The sequence below is a fragment of the Muntiacus reevesi genome, chromosome 12 (assembly GCF_963930625.1).
Source record: "Muntiacus reevesi chromosome 12, mMunRee1.1, whole genome shotgun sequence".
Lineage (NCBI taxonomy): Eukaryota > Metazoa > Chordata > Mammalia > Artiodactyla > Cervidae > Muntiacus > Muntiacus reevesi.
In genome coordinates, this window is record NC_089260.1 from 54,710,169 (window position 1) to 54,732,911 (window position 22,743).

Here is a 22,743-nt window from a genome sequence, read left to right on the forward strand (position 1 = left end):
GCCCTAAACTCTAAGGAAATATGTAAAAGCCGGCCTGTCTCTGATGACTTGCTCAGCAACTGATGTTCATAATTCATTCTATATACCTGCAGTTTTTAAGGTCGTTAATATTCAAGCTCATTTAAACCCAATGACTTTTGGCCATAAACAATAAAACTGGCTACATTTTAAGTTGATTTTAAATAAATATTCTAACATTTATAAAATACTGTTCACGTTAATGTTCACGGTTAGGATGGAAGATAAACATTAATGCTTATTATAATGCTTATTTAAATTTAGTGAACACTTGTTATTAGCATAGTAGAAGGTAGTCACTCCTTTTAAACTCTTCTGTAAGTACATATGAAGGGCTTACACTGATTCAAAGATTACATATTGTAGACTGATCATCCTGGGACAATCTTTACATCAAGTGGAGTCTCGCAGGCAGTTTCTGTCCCCTCTCAGCCTTTGGGAGGAAAGTGTGGGTAAAGTGGACTTGGCAATGAGGAAAGCCGGAAGTGTATTCTCACACACTGGAAGCCCAGAACCAAGGTAAGTTCTTCACCTGCATAGAGGATGGCTCATTCTGGCAGGTGAAGGTACAAGGGAAAATCTATACATACAGACAGACATAAACGCATATGCGTTCAGACAGAGGTGCTAACAGAATAAAGTCAACCAAATTTCCTCTCATCCCCGCCCAATTCCCCGCTCCGCCAGGAACAGCGCCGAGAGGCGATTTAAAGCTACAGGATCGGTCCACACAAGCGTCGACGAAAAGGCATAGATTTAAAACGCCTCGTTGTGTCCTCCTTTCCTCAATAATCAGAGTGATGGAAAGTTTAGACTGTCCCTAAGCCTCTATTTCGGCCATGTCGTTCAAAGAAAGATTTAATTTGAATTTCCACAAGGCACTCGGCATCCTGTGCTTGGGGAGTAATTCCGCCACATCCCGTAAAGATTTCAAAACCCGAACACCGCCGACCGACCGGAGCAACGCAGGCGGAGCGGTCCAGCGCCTCCCAGTCTCCCGGTCGGCCGCCCCGCCCCGGAGGGAGGAGCCTGACTCGCCCCGCCCCCTGCGTAACCCGGATACACACCCACGCTCCCCTTTCACCTCGGGCCGTTGGCTAACGTGGAAGCGAGACCCGCCGGCCGGCTCTGCAGCGGGGAGCGGGCTGTCCCGGGGGAGTCGGGCGCTCGGAACGGTGGCGGGGGACTTCTCAGCGCGGCTCGGTCTTTCCCGGGAGGGAGCGATGGGGCGCGCGGGCGCCGGGGAGCTAGCGCCGGTATAGACCGTGCGGCTCCCGGCTCGGCAGTGCGGGGAGGCCTGTGAGGGCCACCGCCCCGAGCGCCCGGCCTCCCGCCATGGCCCCGATGGGCATCCGCCTGTCCCCGCTGGGGGTGGCCGTGTTCTGCCTGCTGGGGCTCGGCGTGCTCTACCACCTCTATTCGGGCTTCCTGGCCGGCCGCTTCAGCCTTTTCGGCCTGGGCGGCGAGCCGGGCGGCGGGGCGGCGGGGCCCGCGGCTTCGGCCGACGGGGGCACGGTGGACCTGCGCGAGATGCTGGCCGTGTCGGTCCTGGCGGCCGTGCGCGGCGGCGAGGAGGTGCGGCGCGTACGCGAGAGCAACGTCCTCCACGAGAAGTCCAAGGGGAAGACGCGCGAGGGGGCGGACGACAAGATGACCAGCGGGGACGTGCTGTCCAACCGCAAGATGTTCTACCTGCTCAAGACCGCCTTCCCCAGCGTGCAGGTGGGCGCCGCGCGGGCCGGGCCGGGTCGGGTGGGCGCGGGCCCGGGCGCCTGGGCTTCTCCGACAGCCCCTGGCGGTCGGGCTCTGGCTCCAATTGGGCGGATCTGGGGATGTAGACACACAAGTTGAGGTGCTCAAGGTGACACTGAAGAGTTGGTGGAAGAGCTGGGAGAGGTCGCGGGTCGTGGACTCGGCCCTTCTGGCTCCTCCCCTGGTGTGCGCGTCCGCTGGGCACCGGGGATCTGGAGCTCTGGGGTCTGGTATCCCTGCTATTCGAAGGCTGAGAAAGTTAACTTCACTCACTGCTACGGGCTCTTCTGTAAAATGAAAGGATAGGGCTAGAATCACCGAGGCCCTCTGTCTTTCTTGCGTTTAGTTGCTGGAAGGGTCGATACACATTTCCTGGTGGACCTGCCAGGAGCCAGCTGAAGACCAGGAACTGTAGACGTCTTTCTTGCTGCAGAGCTGTTAGTATGCAGGGCATTTGTAACTAGTGTGACCACGGTTTACCTTAGCTGTGGACTCATCAGGACCATCTTGATGGCATGTATTTGAGGGGCCCTTCAGGGAAGTGTTTGGGAGTATGACTCCCAGCAACTTGACTTCACCCTTCTGGCCCATACTTACTCCAAAGAATGAGAATTGAAGAACGTTTCTGGGGGAAGAAATTGACATTTTCTTAGGGAAATCCAGACATTTCAGATTTGCTGTTAATACCTTTAAACTTTATCATTTCAGTGCAGCTGCTGCTGAATGCATAAACCTTTAAAAAATGTATTACAGTCCAGAGGAAGAGCTCACATAGTGTGGTGGTACTTCCTAAGTGTAGGTGTTAACTCACCTAACAGTGGGTTTTGGCGATGGGGAAGAAAAATTGTTTGCAATGGAATTTCATTAATTAGATAAAACAGTGAAATGTAAACCGCTGCTTTTGGGGAAGGTATCTGACCTTTTACTGTTCTTGTAAGAGAGTATTGTCTTTGTAGAACTATCGTGTGTAACCCTCTCTCCAGTCTTTCCTGTTATTCCTTTTTCTTTCTTCGTCTTTTTTTTTTCTTTCCTTTTAAACTTTCTTTTCGCAGCGGGAAGGAACTTTGGCTTTCATATCATGAGCTGCTGGGGACCAGATGTAGTTGACATGATAGTTCTCCAACAAAACAGAATGTTTCATGTTTTTCTTTTGTCCTTTGGCACTTTACCATCACAAGTGATACTTACCTTGTGTTTACATCTAGATATAAGATGTGCTTGTAAAAGTTCTTTTTCATTTCTCTGAAGCACATGGTGTTCCCTAAGAGTTTGTTGGAGAAACAGGAGTTTCAGAAAACTTGGTGTAAACAGTTACAACAATAGTAATAGCAATCATTTATTGATTACTGTTTTAGCTAGTATAGCCCTTGCTACATAAGACTTGACTTGGTCCTCACAGCAACTTTAAGAAAATTTATTTTGCCCACCTTCCAAATGGGAGCGCTGAGACTCTTGACACTCCGCTTCACAGTTTATATGAAGTACCTTTAGAACTACCTTTAGGAGGCTGTTTAGAACCTAAAGTATGATCTCCTCAGGAAAATGTAAAATGTAAAAGTTTGAAAGCAATAATAGTGAAATATAACAGTAGAGTTGACTTAAAAAAAAAAAGATCAGTTCAAAATTATTTTTAAATATTGAAAATGTATAGCCATATGTACATGTGTGTTCAAACGTGAATTCCATCCCACCCCACCTCTACCAAAACTTTAATCCTGTGGGTAGCTTCCACAGGATTCTGCATTTGTTTTCTCTCTTATTAACAAATGCTAAGGGAATTGCTGCCACGAGTGACAAGCTGCATTTTGTTAAACACAAAAACTAAGCATTTTACAGATGTTGACGTCTGCCTTTATGTCAAATAGCTTTGTTTTCTTGTGACTGAATGTTTGCAGGTCCTTTTTTTGTGTCCTTTTGGTGATTGGAATAGAGGAAGTTATGTTCATTTAGATGAAATCAGAGTAGGATGGTATCATGATGAGCTGTCTCCTTTTGTCAGTATGTTGTTAGACTAGAGGCCAGATGTAGCTGTCTAGGTAGTGACTCAGTCCTAGATTCTTTCCTTTCTTCTTTCTCTTCCTTCAACACCCAGAAGTACAGTCTTAAATGTCGAATTATTTTTGAAGCCTCACCTTCAAAAATTTCACTGAAATTTTTCAGTGAAGATCTTAAGTTGAGTACCACTTAGTTTAGGTCCTTAGGGAAAATTAGCATTGAGAAGCCACAGATCCTCTTTTTACCCTGATGCCCTGTACAGATGGAGTCAGAGGCTTGAGCCCTCCTGTCTGCTGTTCACCCCTTAGTAACAAGATACTGCAGGTGTCACTTACTCTGAACTGGGGACAGTTTTGCCCCAAGGGGACATGTAGCAATGTCTGGAGATTTGGGGTTCTTGCAATTGGAGGCAGCACGCTGTTGTCATCCAGTAGGTAGAGGGTAAAGTCTCGAGAATGCACAGGACATTGCTCCTTCATAAGGGATGATCTGGCCTGATTTTCAATTGGTGTTCAGGTTGAGAAGCCCCACTCCAAAGCAGGGCACGTTCTAAGAAAACTCAGAGTTTGACCTAGGACCTTTTGATTCCCTTTTGTCTTCAGCCTTTCTCGTTTGGGATCTTGGGAGAGTCCTCAGGGCAGCATTCCTCCTCTTCCTAAAATCATTGGCAATTCTGATTTCAGTGTAGAAATAAAAGTAACTGCAGCCGTTTATGTGGCACTGTCTCTTGTTGTATCCTTCTGGATAATGATGAGAATGAAGGCTGAAGATAGATTTTTGGAATGGATTTGTAGCCACTGAGCTGCTGCTTATAGTTTTGATTTAAAGTACAGGGACCTCTCTCTTTTTTTTTTTCCCATTTATTTTTATTAGTTGGAGTCTAATTACTTTACAATAGTGTAGTGGTTTTTGTCATACATTGACATGAATCAGCCATGGATTTACATGTATTCCCCATCCCGATCCCCCCTCCCACCTCCCTCTCCACCCAATCCCTCTGGGTCTTCCCGGTGCACCAGGCCCAAGCACTTGTCTCATGCATCCAGCCTGGGCTGGTGGTCTGTTTCACCCTAGATAATATACATGTTTCGATGCTGTTCTCTCGAAACATCCCACCCTCGCCTTCTCCCACAGAGTCCAAAAGTCTGTTCTGTACTTCTGTGTCTCTTTCTGTTTTGCATATAGGGTTATTGTTACCATCTTTCTAAATTCCATATATATGTGTTAGTATACTGTATTGGTCTTTATCTTTCTGGCTTACTTCACTCTGTATGATGGGCTCCAGTTTCACCCATCTCATTAGAACTGATTCAAATGAATTCTTTTTAATGGCTGAGTAATATTCCATGGTGTATATGTACCACAGCTTCCTTATCCATTCGTCTGCCGATGGGCATCTAGGTTGCTTCCATGTCCTGGCTATTATAAACAGTGCTGCGATGAACATTGGGGTGCACGTGTCTCTTTCAGATCTGGTTAGGGACCTCTGTTTTTGAGGGGCTCCTGTCCTTGACTTGTCAAAACTTTTTGGCAGTGATTTATTTGATGATAAAGCATGATACTCCTAGCTGGTAGGAGTCTTGGGTCTGTACTATCCTTGACCTCAGGGATGAGAGCTAGACTCTTCTCTCTCAACAGGAGCAATTGCTAGAAAAGGAGTACACACTTGAGAACTGTGAAAGGGAAAATGAGGGCCTGGGGACCGAGGATCACAAAAATCTGAAAATAGTCATTTAATTTCAAAACAGAGTAATAGCAGCCAGACTTTATTAAGTGCTTACTCTGGGTTAAGTATTACCCTGAGTATTTCATTGATTCACCCAAAGAACCTAATAGGAATATATATTTATCATCCACTTTTAGCAATAAGGTAACTGCAGCTCAGAAAGATGAAGTAACTAGCCTAGGTAAGTCACCTACCAAGTAAAACAAGGAGCTGGAATGGACTCAGGCAGTGTGGTGATAGACCACATACTCCTGATAATGGTTCTGTATGCAGGTCATAGGTAAATTCTGTGAGAGTTCTCTTTATGGCTTGATGGGAAGGAAGCAGAAGAAGATGAGAAGTAAGGAAATAGAGAGTAGAGACACTAAGTAAAGACAAGAAGTTGGGTTCTAAGGAACTTGGCTAGAGTGTTACATTCTAGCCAAGAGAAGGTTCTATGGATTTTTTGTTTCATGTTTGTTTTTAAGGTGTAAGACACAGGAGCATGTTTAATTATTTCTTAGGGATATACTTGAGACATAGTAGTTGACAGTAAAAGGCTTCTGTCCAGTGGAAGGAGAAAAAAGACAGCTGGAGAACCCTGTGTATTCATTTAGAAAATAGTTGTTGAATGCCTACTGAAAGCACAGTGTAGCTAAACACTTATTAGGATGTAATGATCTATGGAGAAATACGGTAAATACTACCTTCTTAAAGCATTGACCCAAAGTTTCTTTGGCCCCAGAGTAACTGAACTGTCATATGAATGGCATTTACTGTATTTTAGGGTCTTGATTTCTTATATTCCAATTCCCTGGTGAAGACTGAGACCCAGCCAGTAATGGGTGATGAGGTAGATTGAATAGAAAGTGTTACAGGGAAGAAATGAAACTACATTGGTGAAGGCTAGTGCTGTCAATCACGAAGTATTTATTTAGCATCTGCTGTGCCAAGCCCTGGTTTGGGCAGTGAGTACAGAGCTATGGTAATGAAGGAAGCTGACCTTAAATTTACAGAACTTACATTCTAGTGGGTCAAGGTAGATGACAAATGTACAAACATGTTGATTTCAGATACTAACAAGGGCTTTGAAGAAGAATAAATAAGTTCACGTGGGAAGAGTGCTGGCGTTGTGGGGTGGGGTCCTGCTTTGGCCATGTTCGTCAGGGAAGGCCACTCTGAAGCACTTTCATGTGGGCTCAGAACTGAACGATGAAAAGCAGGCAGGCCACCATACAGAGGTTTTAGGAAAGGTGTATGAACAGGAGAGTACAATTCCCTGAAGACAAGTGAGTCTGGGATGGAGTAAATAAGGTGCAAATAGAGAAAGGGTACTGGAGCCAGATCATCCTGGATGTACTTTAAGAGTCTGGATTTTATCTCTGTGTAGTGAGAAACCTTTAGAAGGGTTGTTTTTTTGTTTATTTGTTTGTTTTTCTGATAAAGCAAGAGACTTCATTGGGAAGGGTGCCCAGGCAGAGAGCAAGAGGGTAAAGAAACTAAGGAGGACTGGTCTGCCGCATGTCTCACAGTCTTGGGTTTTATGGTGATAAGATTATTTTCTGGGTTGTCTCTGTCCAATCGTTGTGGCTCAGGGTCCTTCCTGGTGGCGCAGGCATTGCTCAACCAAGATGGATTCCAGCAAGAATCCATCCACTTTCTACTCTCATCACTACTGCCTGTGTCTCAGCCCTCACCAGGGAACTGAAGAACAAGAAATCAAGACCCTAAGATCCTGGGAAGTTGGTGAGACATGTGGCGTTTCCTTTTAACCTTTCCTAGATTCTTCAGTTGGTGGTGGCTTGTTAGTTTCCCATTCCTCATGGGACCTACTGTTGTAAAATAACTCATGTAAATGGTTACACTGGTGTCTGGCCATAGCGGGCGCTTTCAGTCACTGTTTACCCTGCAGTCCTCAGACTCAGGTCAGCAGCCTGAGGTCAAAGGTCATCGTGAGTGTCATTGAAAAGTTTTTAGCAGGGAGCAACACCATCTGATTTAGGAAGATGGCAGGTTGCCTGGTTGGGAAGGAAAGCCTCTTAAAGGCAATAATTGTTCTGTTTTGTTCATTATTATATCCCATTGTCCAAAGCCGTTTACGATATGTAGTCATTAAATCATTATTGAATGAATGAATGCATCAGTGAATGCACAGTTGGAGGCAAGAGCAATCAAGACTATTTTTGAATTCCAAGTGAGAGATAGAGGGTTCAAAGTAGAATTTTCTTAACTATAGAAAGAAAGTGAAGTCACTCAGTTGTGTCTGACTCTTTGCGGCCCATGGACTGTAGACTGTCAGGGTCCTTTGTTCATGGGACTCTCCAGGCAAGAGTACTGGAGTGGGTTGCCATTTCCTTCTCCAGGGGATCTTCCTGACCCAGGGATCGAACCCGGGTGTCCTGCATTGCGGGCAGACGCTTTACCATATGAGCCACCTGGGAAGCACAATGACAGTTATTTAGAATTGGGAGGTAGAATTTCTAGGGCTTAACCAGCTGGTGGAGCATGGAAAGGAATTGAGTTGGTAAGGCTGTTTATAATGGCGGGAGTGGTTTGTTAAATTTGTGGTGTGGCATGGTAGTAGCAGGTAACAAATAGCTCTTGTGCAAAAGCAGGTCAGGTAATTGTGCTGTTATGTTCTTACTCGCTTACTCTGCTTGTTTCTCCCTAACCTGACCCTCAATGAAGATTTTGTCAAGCACATTTCTGTACCTTTTTAGCACATAGTCAGTTGAAAGAATATGAAGAAGCTGATGAACTGTAGGCAGAGATCTTAATCATAAGGCACAGTGGTTGGCACTCGACTTGGCGCTACCATTTTTGTGAAACTGTAGTGATCAAGATGCTGGGAAAGATTGAAGGAAGGAGGAGAAGAGGTCGACAGAGGATGAAATGGTTGGATGGCATTACTGACTCAGTGGACATGAGTTTGAGCAAGTTCCGGGAGATGGTGAAGGACAGGGAGGCCTGGTGTGCTGCAGTCCATGGGGTTGAAAAGAGTTGGACACAACTGAGCAACTGAACAACAACAAAAGTAGTGATTGAGACCCAGGAATTGCTTCTCTTTTCCCAGAGTCACATCTGTTGTTTTAAGTTTATTCTGTGGTTTTTGCATCATCCAAGGTGGCCTAGTGTTGTCATTAAGATATGGGCTGTATAGCCAAAATGCTTTCTGCAAAGTGGCAGAAGAGGAATTCTCTGCTGTCACTCCCTCATAGAACATTGATTTTGGCAGTCTCCCATGGACAAGAGTTCCTTTATGGAAGTCCAGGAGTATAGCAGAGATGTTTCAACACACTGCTGGGGCAAAAAAAATCCAAAAATGCATTGAAGAGAGTAAGAGGACTATTTTGACTTTTCTTGCGTTGCCCCTCTGTCACGGTAGTACAGCTCAGTGCCAGGAGAGACCCCTCAGACTGTGCTTCCACCCACGAGTGTGTACACGTACACCTTGCACACTGTTCAAGAGGCCGCCTCCTTTGTCACCTCACCTGGCTGACTGAGGTGGTCTGTGTGTCTGAGGGCTGGGAGGAGCCGTGGGAGCACCTAAGTCAGGACTCAGAACTCATCAGAGGGCTGCTAGTAACCTCTTCATAAATGCCGCCAGGAAGCTTGCCATAGCCACTGACTCCTTACCTGCAACCCCTTCCACCCCTGAATCCCCGCAAGTGGCCCGTGAGCACTCCCAGCAATACAGGTCTCTGGTTTTTTTCCAAAAGGTAAAATTGACAAAGCTTTAGCTAGACCAAGGTAAGTGTCCATCTATGCATAAATTAAATTTTAAGAATGTGATACGCATAAAATGGAGTGCCATTCAGGCTTTAAACAGAAGGACATTCTGCCATTTGGGACAATGTAGATGGACTTGGAAGGCGTTATGCTAAGAGAAATACACCAGACAAGAAAAACACTGTATCACCTATATGTGGAATCTTTTTTTTTTTTAAAGTCAAACCCATAGAAATAGTAGAATGGTGGTTACCACATTCCAGGGGATGGAGTAAAGGGTGAGATGTTGGTCAAGTGTATGCACTTTCATTTATAACTAAGATGAGTAAGTTCTGAGCATCTAATGTGCAGCAAGGTGACTATGGTTTACATTATTGTATTATATACATGAAATTTGCTTTGAGAGTAGTTCTTAAGTGTTTTCACCAAAAAATAAAAGAAGGAAATATATGACATGGTAGATACAGTAATTAACTTAATTGTGGTACTTACTGCACAATGTGCATGTATATCATCTCATCTTGTACACTTTAAATACATTCAGTTTTGTCAATTATACCTCAGTGACGCTGGGGAAAAAGCCAAAATATGTCAAGGAAAGTCACCCCACCATGACGTTTACATGCATATATATTTTTTCTTTTTTCTACTTTCTCCCAAATGGCTTGTTCCATTTCTAAGAAGAGATTAAAAAAAACCTTTAGGGATTTTGATTGAAATTACTTTAAATCTACAGTTTGCAGATGGGAGAATTGACGTCTTTATCATTGTTTTGAAGGCCTGTTTTTAAATTCATTATCACTTTTCTCTTACTGTTGTATTCAGTTTTCCATAATATTGTCAGTCCATGGTCACATTTTTAAATGTATCTCTTTCCCTAAATATCTTTGTTTTTTTAAATAGCTTGTTTCTGTGATGCTTAGTTTCTTTTTCTATTTCTCTAGATTCTCTGTCCTGCTTACACAACAAGCTAAGTTCGAATATTCAATTGGAAAGCACTGGAAGACAACATATCTGAAATTTCTTATATATTTTCATTGGCAAAGAATTTCCTTGAAATAAAAATAGTAATTTATCTGCTTTCAGTTTGGGAGATTCTGTCTAAATTGTTTTTCTCTATTGTGCTTTTTCCAAGTAGTGATTTTTTTTCTTTAAAACCTTTTAAACTGTCAACCATTCTCACCCATTATACAGATCAATACGGAGGAACATGTGGATGCAGCTGATCAGGAGGTGATCTTGTGGGATCGGAAGATTCCTGAGGACATCCTAAAGGAAATAGCCACTCCCCAGGAGGTGCCGGCAGAGAGCGTCACTGTCTGGATTGACCCACTGGATGCCACGCAGGAATACACGGGTGACTTTTCAGTTAAAATTGATCTCAGACTGGATATTGCCGTTATGTATTAGAGAACCAGAACAAGGGCAGGTGGTATATTCCTGGTGGTGAATATTTTTTCCAGATGGACACAACTTGTCCAGGTAGATTTAAGACAGAGAGCTGGATTAAAGCACTGTGGTCTGAAACTTCTGGGGTGGATCAGTTAGTTACTGTCAAGCTTTTTTGAGCGCTGTATCGTGACATCCTCCTCTCAGTGACGGTGGCTCACTGTGTCACTGATTCCTTAGTGAAGGGAAGTCTCTGGCAGTCACAGCAACAAAACGGTTCCTACTGGACACCTGGCTATCGAAATGTTTATTTATATATTGATTTGTATATTGAGGTGTGCATTATTGAGTTATTTATTTAGATAAACCATACACTATTGACTTGTGATTTGGGGAATTTAGATTTTATTGCATACGCGTCTAGTCTTAGAATTAAAAATAATAAATCCTAGGCACCCAGGGAAGGTAAGTGGCAAAATCAGAGTTACTTCCCCCACCTCCTATTTCTGTCTTGTCTCATCCAGCTCTAACTCCTGTTTCATTTCTGTGGATTTTCTTCCAGGCCTTATATCTTACCCAGAGGTTATCTAATTTCTGCCTTTTCTTTATTCTCTTGTTATATAAAAGTTGATGGCTTATGTGTTTGTCCAACTAAATGGTACATTCTCTGAGTGTGGGGGCTTCTTTTTCTCCTTTGTATTCTTGTGCTTAAGCTCAGAAATTGACCCAAAATAGACACTCAGTGGATAACTATTTGGAGAACAGGGAGAAGGCACTAGACATGTGTATCTAGTAGTAACAAATTCTAAAACAGAAGTTTCCAGAAATAGATAATACAAACATGGACTGTCCAGAGGTTCCTTTATAAACAGTTTTTTCCTAGACTGAAATTAATTTGCTGATACAATGGTGACAATACTTAGTGAGTATATCCCTTGTACAGGGTCTTTTCTGAGTGTCTGAGACTCAATTTTCATATTCAGTCCTAACATTATTTTAATAATTGTTGTTATTGGATGGTTTTTTTTTTTTCTTGTAGAGGATCTTCGGAAGTATGTTACTACTATGGTGTGTGTAGCTGTAAATGGTAAACCTGTGCTAGGAGTAATACATAAGCCATTTTCTGAATATACAGGTAAGAAACATGCTAGGAAAAAAAACTATGCTAGAGCTTCCAAGAATTAATGTTATTAAATCATTTCCTGTATTATTTATGGTCCTGTGGAAATTTCAGCTGTGATTCAGCAATTATTAGAGTCAACCCACCTCACCCTTCACTGGATACAGTGAGGATTTTAGTGTTGGTACTAGTAATGTATGACAGATCATAGCTTTATGAACTTGTCTAGAGGATGGAAACTTAAATGAAGACGAGTGATCCTTAGTGTGTAGGGAATGCAGTTGGGCGTGGACACCCAGCAGCTGTGGTCCTCTCTGTTTCCATCCTGCTGTTGCTGGGGATACGGTCCTGGGCTCTTCCACGTGAGGTTGTGTGCATTCTGGGATCTGCTGTGAAGTGGCCTTAGCCCAAAGAGAATTAGAACTGCAATAAAGAAAATGTAGAGCAAGTTGGTACCAGCAAGGCAGATAGGTCCTGGTTTCCATATCTGTTCATGTTAGAAGGGAGAATGGGGATAATAAAGTGTCCATTTTTAAAAAACCTTTATTCCATAAAAATATATAATCTACCCCCCAACCATACGCTTAGGAACATAAGGTGCTTTTACTAGTCAGCAAACATTGCAAAAGAATCAATACACCCTTAATTAGGTGTGAGTGACCTTCCTTTCCTGGATCGACGGTTTGTTTGGCTTGCACCCTCTTTGGGGAGTGATGTTCAGATCCAGGCTGCATATTGCTGTTGCCCAGTACAAACTGCCCACTATTGTGTATTTACCAGAATGTAGCTATACTTGACTATAGTGGGAGCTAGGTATTATTACTGCTGGCAGCAGTTAGAACAGAGCTGATCAAAATCTTAGCAGATTTAATTAAAATTAATTCACTGAGGGACATTCTTAGAAGCAAGAGATGCTTGAATAGTACACATTTTACTGAAGTGATGTATAAATGTGGACACAGTCCATCCACTCAGTGGAAATCTGCAGCTAGCAGAAAGAAGTTGTAGTGTCTGAAGTGTGTGGAGCAAAGTACCAACCACTTGTTATTTCCTATCAGACTTTCTGCTGGCATGTCTTATAGATGGAATGTTGAACCCATTCTGTTAGCTGTTGTTTTAGCTTATCACTACTACTGTATCATCATCATTCACGTATATTTATTTAAATACCTAACTGTGTTTTAAGGTGTTTGAAATAATTTTGTCCATATAAATGTTATGATTGAATGCATTGAGTTTATGTGATCTGAAATATGTATTTTTAGTATTAAATCAGTAATTCTTATCTAAATTATTCTGGTACTATCTACTGAGATGTATTCTCTTTATTCGCTTACACAATACTGACCTCTAGAGATACAGCATTGCAAATTCACTTCTTGATACAATTGTGTGTTTTTTGATCATTTCCAAAAAGAATTTAGAGGATTTTTTTGTTTCTCTTTTCTTATTTCACTTTTATTACAAATAATTTCAAAAAATGATAATGACTTTTCATGTACTTTAGATTAACAGTTGATGATATTTTTATATATTTGCTTTTATTTATTCATCCATTTATTTATGTATTTTAGAGATAATCACAAAGATCATGACCTTTTATGCCATATATTTCAGTAATCATCTCTAAAAAGAACATATTTCTAAACAAGAACAGTACTGTTAATAATAAAATTAACAATTTTATCCAATAGTCACATTTCCCCCAGTTGTTCAAGAAGTGGATTTTATAACCTGTTAACTGAGACCACAGTCCAGTTTAGTGACCAGCATTTCTTTTGGTTATTAGGTCACTATGTTAAGTTCTTTTAGACTAGAACCTAGATCAGCCTCCAGTCCCCTTTCTCCCCATGAGATTGACTTGTTGAGATCAGGTCACTTATCACAGAAGATCCTGCCCTTTGGGTTCTTCTGATTATTATTTTCTTGTGATTATTATCTGCAGGATGTTTACTAGAGAAATCTCTTGGGGTCAGATTTGTGGGAGGGAAGGCAGGAGGTGGGGAAGTTGAGTTGCAGTGTGATCCAGTGAAGATTGCACAGCGGCCCTGCAGGGAGCTCTAGAGCCGGGATGTTCCTCAGCAAGGACCTACTAGTCTCTCTTCTGGTTGGGCATGGTTGTCTAGCCCCTTGTAGTTTTGTCTTAATATGTGCCTGTTGTAAAAAATAAACATATGATCCTTGTACTCGGAAAACCAAAGCTCCCTGTTTGGAGACAAAAGATTTCTTGGGAAATTTTTTTCCAGTCACTCCTGGTATGTTGGTTTTAAGAAGCCTTGGTGCCTTTACTAGCTATTACATTTACTTTCCAGCCTGGGCGATGGTAGACGGTGGGTCAAATGTGAAAGCCCGCACTTCTTACAATGAGAAGACCCCAAGGATTGTCGTGTCTCGCTCGCATTCAGGAATGGTCAAACAGGTGGCTCTTCAGACTTTTGGAAACCAGACTACGATCATCCCAGCGGGTGGAGCTGGTACGTTCCTGCTCTGGGTGGGTGGGCCCCGCCCACATCAGGAGGCTCACTGGCGGCAGGTCCTTGGGAAGAAGTGGGAGTGGACACTGGGGCTTCTAGGACAGGCCTGGTGTCCTGCTTGGTTCTCTCGAGAGCGGGATTTCAGGCACACCTGCCTCTTGGGTACAGACAGCCTCACAAAGGAAACAGTCTCACAGCAGCGGTTTCTGACTCTGGAATGTATGCAAGTCTCTTCCCGACATTGGTGGTGGTTGTACGTGATCTGACTTTGAAGTGATTGTGCTGTTAGTGCAGCTGTAACCATTGCAAGGAGAGAAAGAAGGATCCAGCCATCACAACCCTGTACTTAGCAGGGGCTGGCAGGAACCATCATTAAATGTTATTAGAATGGCTAATGGCTACTGTTACTAGATTGATTAATTGATTTTTTCAATTTTTACTTTTATTTTTTTTGAGAACCTCTTGAATTTTAATAAGACCGCATTCAGGGGCTAAAGAGAGGGAGATGACTAATATTTCTGGAGGGTCAGAGTCTTTGTAAATCAATTCAACACTGAATCATTTTCCCTTTTCCATACAGTATTGATTCTCATTTCTATAATCCTTGCTTACACTGTCTCCATAACACTGAATATTCCTTTACTTTCTTTTCACCTTATTATTTTTTTCTTTTTTCCATTTATTTTTATTAGTTGGAGGCTAATTACTTTACAGTATTGTAGTGGTTTTTGCCGTACATTGACATGAATCAGCTGTGGATTAAAAATACAAAAAATACCCATAGCTTGAGGGCTGTGAGAAAACAGGCCATGCCTGAATTTAACCCACTCTGTTTTGAATGTTGTTTGCTAATGACGGAAGTGTTTTAATTCAAATAAATTGCGAAGTATAGTAGGAAACATTTGTGTTTAAAAACCTTTTTAAGCACAGTAATAGAAAAGTAATGCTTTTAACTTTTAAGCCTAACAGTTTTAGTTTACTGCTGACCTATACATGTCTTTCTTAACATGGTTTCATTGTTTTTTTATAGTTGGTTGGTTGGTTAGGAAAGGTGATATCTAAAATTTCCAACAGGAATAGGATAAAACAGGTTTTTGACCCAGTTTCTTCTGGGTTTGTTTCGTTATTTTATTTTTAAAATTCTGCCTCATTACACAAAAGGTTTAAGATGGTAACTTTATCTTGTGCTTTCTCCTTTCCAATTCATTCTTCTTAAACACTCAAGGGAGACCTGGGGGTGTTTAGCTTCAGTGTATAGTCCATAGGAAACAATTCATATTGAAAGTATCACCTCTCAGAAGACAACCACAAAGTAGATTTAAATTTAAAAAATTATAAGCATATGTTTATTTATACTTGAGAATAGCTTAATAAACTAGTTTGCATACTTTGCAGTGTTGTTTTGCTCATTTGGGTTTAACATCTGTACTGTGACTTTAAAAAAACTACTTTTAAAAATAAGTTTAGACTTAGCAGTTGCAGAGATAGTGTAGAGGGCTCCTGCATACCCTGTGCTGGTGTCAACAACATCCTCAAGACAGTACACTCCTTTCTTCCTCTCTTCCAGATAGTAGCCTGAATCCTGTGCTTATCTTGCAGGTTATAAAGTTTTAGCACTCTTGGATGTGCCTGATAAGAGTCAAGAAAAAGCTGATCTATATATCCATGTGACATACATCAAAAAGTGGGATATCTGTGCTGGCAACGCCATCTTGAAAGCCCTTGGGGGGCACATGACCACCCTGAGTGGTGAAGAAATTAGCTACACTGGTTCCGACGGCATTGAAGGGGGGCTTCTGGCCAGCATCAAGATGAACCACCAGGCTCTGGTCAGAAAGCTCCCGGACCTGGAGAAGACGGGACATAAGTAAGCCAAACTGATGACAGGTCACAGCCCAGCCGGAGCTGAACGGTTGGCCTGACATGCTGAAGCTTCAACGCAGTGGGGGAGACTCTGCATGGTTTAGGCCATCCCGAACTTTTTAAAGTATTTATGAAGCACCTGAGACTTCTTTTCCCTGTAATAGGATGCAGGATCAGGGAGAATGGGTTGCTTCGTGTCTCAAGTATTGTCTTTATTTTTGAGACTATTTTCGTATGGTTGTCATACACAAGGCGCATATATATATATTTGTGAATTAAAATCTATAGCTGAGTCTACATTGTTATGAGTCACCATTTTCACACAATATCATGAATCTTCAGTTTGTTAATACTTTCATATAGAATTGGGCTGAAGAAAGGATTGTTTTGTGTAGGTGTTTAATACTACTATACAGTTATATCTCATTGAAAATAAAATAATTGGGGGTTTTTACCCCTAATTCAGATAGAAAGCACAAGAAGCTGCAAATTCATTAATATGCAACAAGTTCTCTGTTACCGAATATTTCTTATGGATTAAAATAGAAAAATCTTAAATTGTTTTTTTCTTTGAAATTTTAATAACAGGTTCACCAGCTAGTAGAGAATATGGATATATGATGGTTGCATTGTAATTTCTATGTGTGTGTATATTCTGTTTCATTTTGGTTTGTTTTTATAGAGACGTGTATTTGTACCTATGGGTTCAACATTTCTGTCATCTTGATGATCAGTTTCACTTGTCCTGTGGACGGTGCATGGTTCTGTCTTTTCCCTCCTGACCCACATTTAATCTTTAACTTGTAAGGTTTGGATTAAGGTTTCAGAGTTTAACGTTAGAATTTTGGTACTTTTTCTCATTAGGGGTAAAATATGCTATAAGGCATTATAAAAATATAATGTTATTCTGTTATTAACTGAGAGTTATTTGAAGTTACGTGAATTGAACTAGCCTTCATTATTTTTAAAAGCCTTGTTTTAGTACTTTTTAAAAAATTTGCCATGTCTGTAGAGATTCCCTCATTATCAAGAGTGAGTTAAGGTGGCTTTTGCCGTTAATAAATGGATCTAATCTTACCAAGCTCTCAAAGTAGTAACCTGAGATACTTTGTATTTTCCCTTTGGGTTAAAAAAATGATGATTGAACTTGCTTTTTGATGAATTTTTTTCCTATTCAGGTGTGCACAATCTGGTTGGGAAAGGTGACATATTTGCAGTGTCACACTGTAATTCGAACTTTGTTTTGTGAGCCGTCTCTCATTGGGATGTCTGATTTCTCTCGGCGTGATAGTCAGAAACTTCACTTCAACAGTACTGTCATTTCACATGACCTTGCCATGTGTTCCATAACACACTGATAAGGAGAGGGATTTCTTAGGGTTTCATGGTTTCCTTTTTTCTTCTCGTCTCTGTCTCTCTTTAACCCTAGATCAGTTTTTAACCCTTGGTCAACTTTCCATTTATTTTCTTGTCTTGGAGATAAAGTTGACCAAAGGAAGGGCAGGCATCCTCACCGGGTGGAATGTGCTTACCACTTTAGGCTTGCAGATCACACCGTCTGAGGTCCTTCTTCCTCGTTGGGGAATCAGCCCTAGTGTGATACGCACATTGCCTTTACCCGGTCTCCAGTAACCAGCCACCAGCCCTGCAGGGTAGTGGGCCTCAACAGCTGGGGTTTTATTCATCAGAATTCATTCCAAGTTTTAGCAGTTGAAGTACCTGGTGTTTAACCAGGACTTTTAGGAATTCTGAGCCAACTGCCAGTGGCTTCATCTTTTTACTTTGCAATGAGATGAGGAGATCTTTTTCCTCAGGAGAGATGGCAGAGGCATATGCCGTTTCCAGAGTCCTGTGGTGTAAGTGTGTGTTCTAATTGTGATGTGTCAAACTTCGGGGAAAGAGACTAGGATATTAGGAAATGGGACTAGTTCATATTAGCAGGCATGGTGTTTTGGCTTTAGTTTTTAATTTTATTAAACCACACATAGATAATGACTTTGTGGAGAGCTTGTGTCATGTGCAAAAATTAGGATACTGGCTGACAAATGCATTATTTTTGTGATTTGTTGAGTATAGCATAGTACTAATGGTTTTAAGTGCTTTTATAAGAAGTTCATTTGAAAACATTTCATTTCTAAAAGTCAGTATACATTACAGAACTAATATAAGTTCAAAGAACAGTATTTATTTATGTAGGATATTGTGCCAGGACACACCCATGAGAAACACCTTCTTGTGTGAGACAGATAACATCTCCCATAAATACAAGTATTTTTAAAATGTTTAATCTTAGTGACTCTCACCTACCCAACACCTGATCTCCCTTTCCCTCGTCTTTGCCCTTAGAGGATGGTTTTCCATTAAAATTGAGTTTTCTGCATCAGTTAGTGAAAGTAGCATCAATAAATAACCTTAGGATCCATCAGCTGTCCCCTTCCTCTGCCCCTCTTTCTCTCCACCTTGTTCCATGTCTCCCTAACTTGCTAATATATGTTATCTTATTTCTACTTCTCTTTGTTAACTAATATACCCTTCCTCGACACTTAACCCTGGAATTCTCTCATAGACCTATGTCTCTGTGATTGGCTGCTGAAATTTTAGGGCAGAACTGAGACTAGAATTCCAGTGGGGGAGATTAATACTGATGGAGCCCAAGTTGACTTATTACTTTTTAAAGACTCCTCAAAAAGTAAAGGAAAGTAACCTTTAAAACCACAGAGTAACTGTCAAGAATAACCCAAGGCTTCTGTCTTAAGTCTTTCTGACCCATCCTTCGAAGAATGAAAGTGCAGAAAATACAAGTGTGTTGCCTGCTGGAGAAAGCTTGCTATCTCTATTAGTTTTCATAATTGATCCCTACTTCATTTGGGATTATAAGGACCTACAAGACATGTCCTATTTATCTTTGTTATTCAGTTGTCCCCTTTCCCCAATTTTAGTGTTTTTCTTTGATTCTAAATATTGAGTTGCTTATGACCATGTCATGAAGCAATAAGCTTCATGTGGTTTGTGTGCTTTAGGTAGCAGTTGTGCAGATTCTTCCTGTTTGCTGGGTGCTTCCTTTGAATATTGTGCAAATTGAGTAGGGGCGGTGGCTGAGGAAAGAGTGGGAGGAGGAAAGGCGGGGGACGCCAGGCAAGCCCTTCCCCTGTCTCAGTGTTTAATTCAGAAATTGGATTTGACTCTGGCTTTGCAGGTGATGACTGTCTCCCATTGCCCAATGTAAGTAAAGAAAGCTGGCATGCCACCCCCTCCCTATTCCTCAGAAAAGAAAGTACCCAACTTGCCTCTCCTTGATAACAGCTTGAAAATGGTTTTCTGGAGACAATCTTAAGCAGGTTTAAAACGGGGACTGTTTAGAATCTAGCCACAACCACTCACTCACCTTGGCTGTGTGTCGAGTAGTTGTGAGTAGAAGCAACGATTTTTCATTTTGGTTTAATTTAAGACTTATATGTTTTTAGCGTATGCCTAAAAACGTCTGCCTTGTAACTTGTGTAAAATAAATTGATGGTTTCATTTTTATTCTAAAAAAAAGTTGTGCCTTAACAATAGGGCATTGTATGTTAATAAGGGAAAACAAAAAATTTTTTTTAGTAGATGGGGAAAACAGTAACTTTTGCCATTAAAATTTAAGTTGTTTTCATGTTTTTAATATTAGAGTTGGGGAAAATCATTAAAGTTAAATAAAATTAATATAAAATTATTTTTGCATAATCTAGCATTTACAACTGAACTACTTTTTTATAAGAACTGGCATCTTGATGTATATAAGTCTGAAATGATACATAATCCTTTGGTTTTTAATTTGAATTAATAAGACCATGATTTTGATTTTTAATTTTACTTTTAAACCATTTTAGTGTGCTATTATATTTGTTCTAGAACTCTGAGTCACTTTGGTTTTAAAAGCTAGCTGTTTGTTTATCATACCACGTCAGAAATTTCTTAATGTTAAGAAATACTGTATATTTGTGATGTAGCCAACCAGAACAGTTCCTAGATCGGGGAGGGTTTGGATTAACATTTACTAAGAAGGCAAGAAGAATTGAACTTTATACTTCAAAAGGAGGTTTTTGGTTTTATGAGGTGCTGGTCATAAAACTTGTTTTCTTGTTTGTTTGTTTTTAATTTTATCAAAGCCAGGCAGGTGTTTGCATTCTAATTTACCATTGATAAAGGCTTACAGGGAAGCCACTTTTTAAAATTATTTTTTAAAATGAGTATTGAATTATATGGGAAAATGAGATTTATAAATACTAGTTTTCCTTTGAGATAATATAAATCAAACTTTCATAAGTTAAGGGTGATACATAATATCATAACATGTATACTGTGTTTGTAAGGGTTCCCTAAAGTATTACATTCAGGTAATTTGTGTAAATTGCAAAAGCAGAAACTGTGATGTTCGGTTAGTGGCATGTTGTGTTAGAATTCTTTGGGGGATGTATGTTATATACATAGTTGACTGTTAACTCAGTTGCTCCTCTTGTATTGAGTAGGAGATACAGCATCTCAAGTCATTTTTAGATCAGTTAGCCTTCAGAGACTTCACCTCTCTTCCCCAATTATCTCTTCCAAGCTGTCTTCATCATCTGTGTTCAGTTACGGTGGAATTGTTTATTGACGTTAATTTATGTGTAAAATATGGACTTAAGTGTCCTTTGTACTCTTGCACCCACCGTTGGCAGTAGCCAAAGCTAGCTTCATAGTCTTAAAAGGAGAGACAGCATTCTGCCATAATGAACTGTGGTGCTGCCAGAGGGATTTGTTCCCCCCTTTCAACGGTTTTACTTAAATTACTGGTTTTACTTAAGTTTACTTAAGCAGTTGAGTTTACGTTAAAACAAAGAAATGGTATATCTTGTCTATGTCCTGCCTCTTCCAAATTGGATATTTTTTTTTTTTTAATAATTTTTCACTTCCTTATCAATCTCTTATAGGGGGGTAGGGGTTAAAATAAAACTGCCTACCCTCTCACATGTGGAAGGCTGTGGAGGAGCGAGACCATTCCTGTTGCCAAGACATGCTTCAGCACCAGAGTTCTCTTTACTCGCCATGCAACCCCTGCCTCAAGCATATCACCTAATTTAAGAGGGTCCCGGCTTCAGCCTCTACTGAGAAGTAGAGGCAAGCCCTCCTCCTTCCAGTTTTTTTGAGCAGTTTTCTGGCACCTCCCTTGTTGCCCTCATTTTTACATGGGTGGTTGTAAACTTTTTAAGAACACCAAGGGATTACATCTTGGTGATTTTTGTATTTCCACCTCGACCCCGGCAGCTACCCCAGTATCTGGAAAAAATTAGGTGCTTCATGTATGTCAAACTAAGTGGAATAAAGGATTTCTACTACCATCAGTGTTTCTCATGCCTCAGTTGTGTAAGCTGCTTGTTTGTTGGTTTCCTCTGCGGATATGTGTGTTTTATCACCCATACACCCTAAGTTATTTTTTAAAGTTTTGTTTTCTTGCCTTCCAATACTACCCCATGGCCAGTTAGCTCTAGAAAAATGTAGCTGCCTCTGAATGAAATGATTATCCCAAACTCTGCCCCTGGATATACTTTGCCAAACTGAAATTTGAATTTTCTGAATAAATTGGTCATGTCTGAAAGATGGTGTGCTGCTTGTACTTTTTTTTTTTCTCATTTTTAAAAAAATTTTTACTGTGGTAAAATATATATAACGGATTTACCATTTCAACCATTTTAAAGTGTACAATGAGTAGTGTTTACCTTTACAATCCCTAGTGGCTCAGATGGTAAAGAATCTGCCTGCAATTCAGGAGATGCAGGTTCAATCCCTGGGCCAGGAAGATCCCCTGGAGAAAGGAATGGCAACCCACTCCAGCATTCTTGCCTGGAGAATTCCAGGGACAGGGGAGCCTGGTGGGCTACAGTCCAGGGGATCACAGAGTCAGACATGACTGAGCGACTAACACACACAACTATCATCACTGTCCATTTGAAGAACCTGTTCATCCCAAATAGAAACCTCTACCCACTGGACAGTCACATGCCATCCCCCACTCCTGGTAACAGCTCTGCTGCTATCTGTCTGAGTGCTTAATTTTATGGGACTCTGTCTTCTGTGTCACCATTTACCAAAAAATCATCTATTTGAAAATGGGCGTACATGACAAACATACCTCTAGCAAAACTCTCAATTGAATGTTGTTTTTTTTTTTTAAGTAAGATGAAGGGAGGATAGAAAGAACTAAAGAAGAACAAAACAGTAGAGAAGTAGTGATAGGAAAAATCTGATGAGAAAGATAACCAGGATGCTTGTTTCCTCAAGTCTTGTCAATGATAAAATGATGTAATCCACCTGCTTTGAAATGTTTTAGTTTTTAATCTGGTTTCTTTGGAAGATGAATAAATCAGGCTTGAGGAGGGCAGGCCCCTTCATTCCATCACTGGCAAACTGCTTGACTCTCTAGCTGCTTTTTGTTACATGATTTTAATTTCTATAGCTACACTTAAAAAAAAAAAAAACACTTTCAGAATGCTTTTTTTTTTTTTTTCCTGAAAAGCATGACTTTTCTCAAAAGTATGATTTTTTGGAAATTTTGCTTATTAAGTTTCCCTAGGATTTCTTGAAAAAATATTAGATCTGCAGATTGGTGTTTCCGATCTGACAAAGCTGAGTGCAGAAACTACAGGGTCGGGGAGATGTCTAGGCTTGCTCTCCAACGAAGCCCCATC

General features: G+C 41.0%; 1 protein-coding gene across 1 annotated transcript; it reads left to right on the forward strand.

Annotated features, from left to right (window-relative positions):
- Positions 1–1,110: 1,110 nt before the first annotated feature.
- Positions 1,111–21,653, forward strand: BPNT2 (3'(2'), 5'-bisphosphate nucleotidase 2). Its single transcript, XM_065902533.1, has 5 exons — positions 1,111–1,740; positions 10,394–10,556; positions 11,628–11,723; positions 14,021–14,182; positions 15,782–21,653. The coding sequence occupies exons 1-5, from the start codon at positions 1,354–1,356 to the stop codon at positions 16,051–16,053; spliced, it is 1,080 nt and encodes a 359-aa protein (XP_065758605.1). The 5' UTR covers positions 1,111–1,353; the 3' UTR covers positions 16,054–21,653.
- The last annotated feature ends 1,090 nt before the right edge of the window (positions 21,654–22,743 follow it).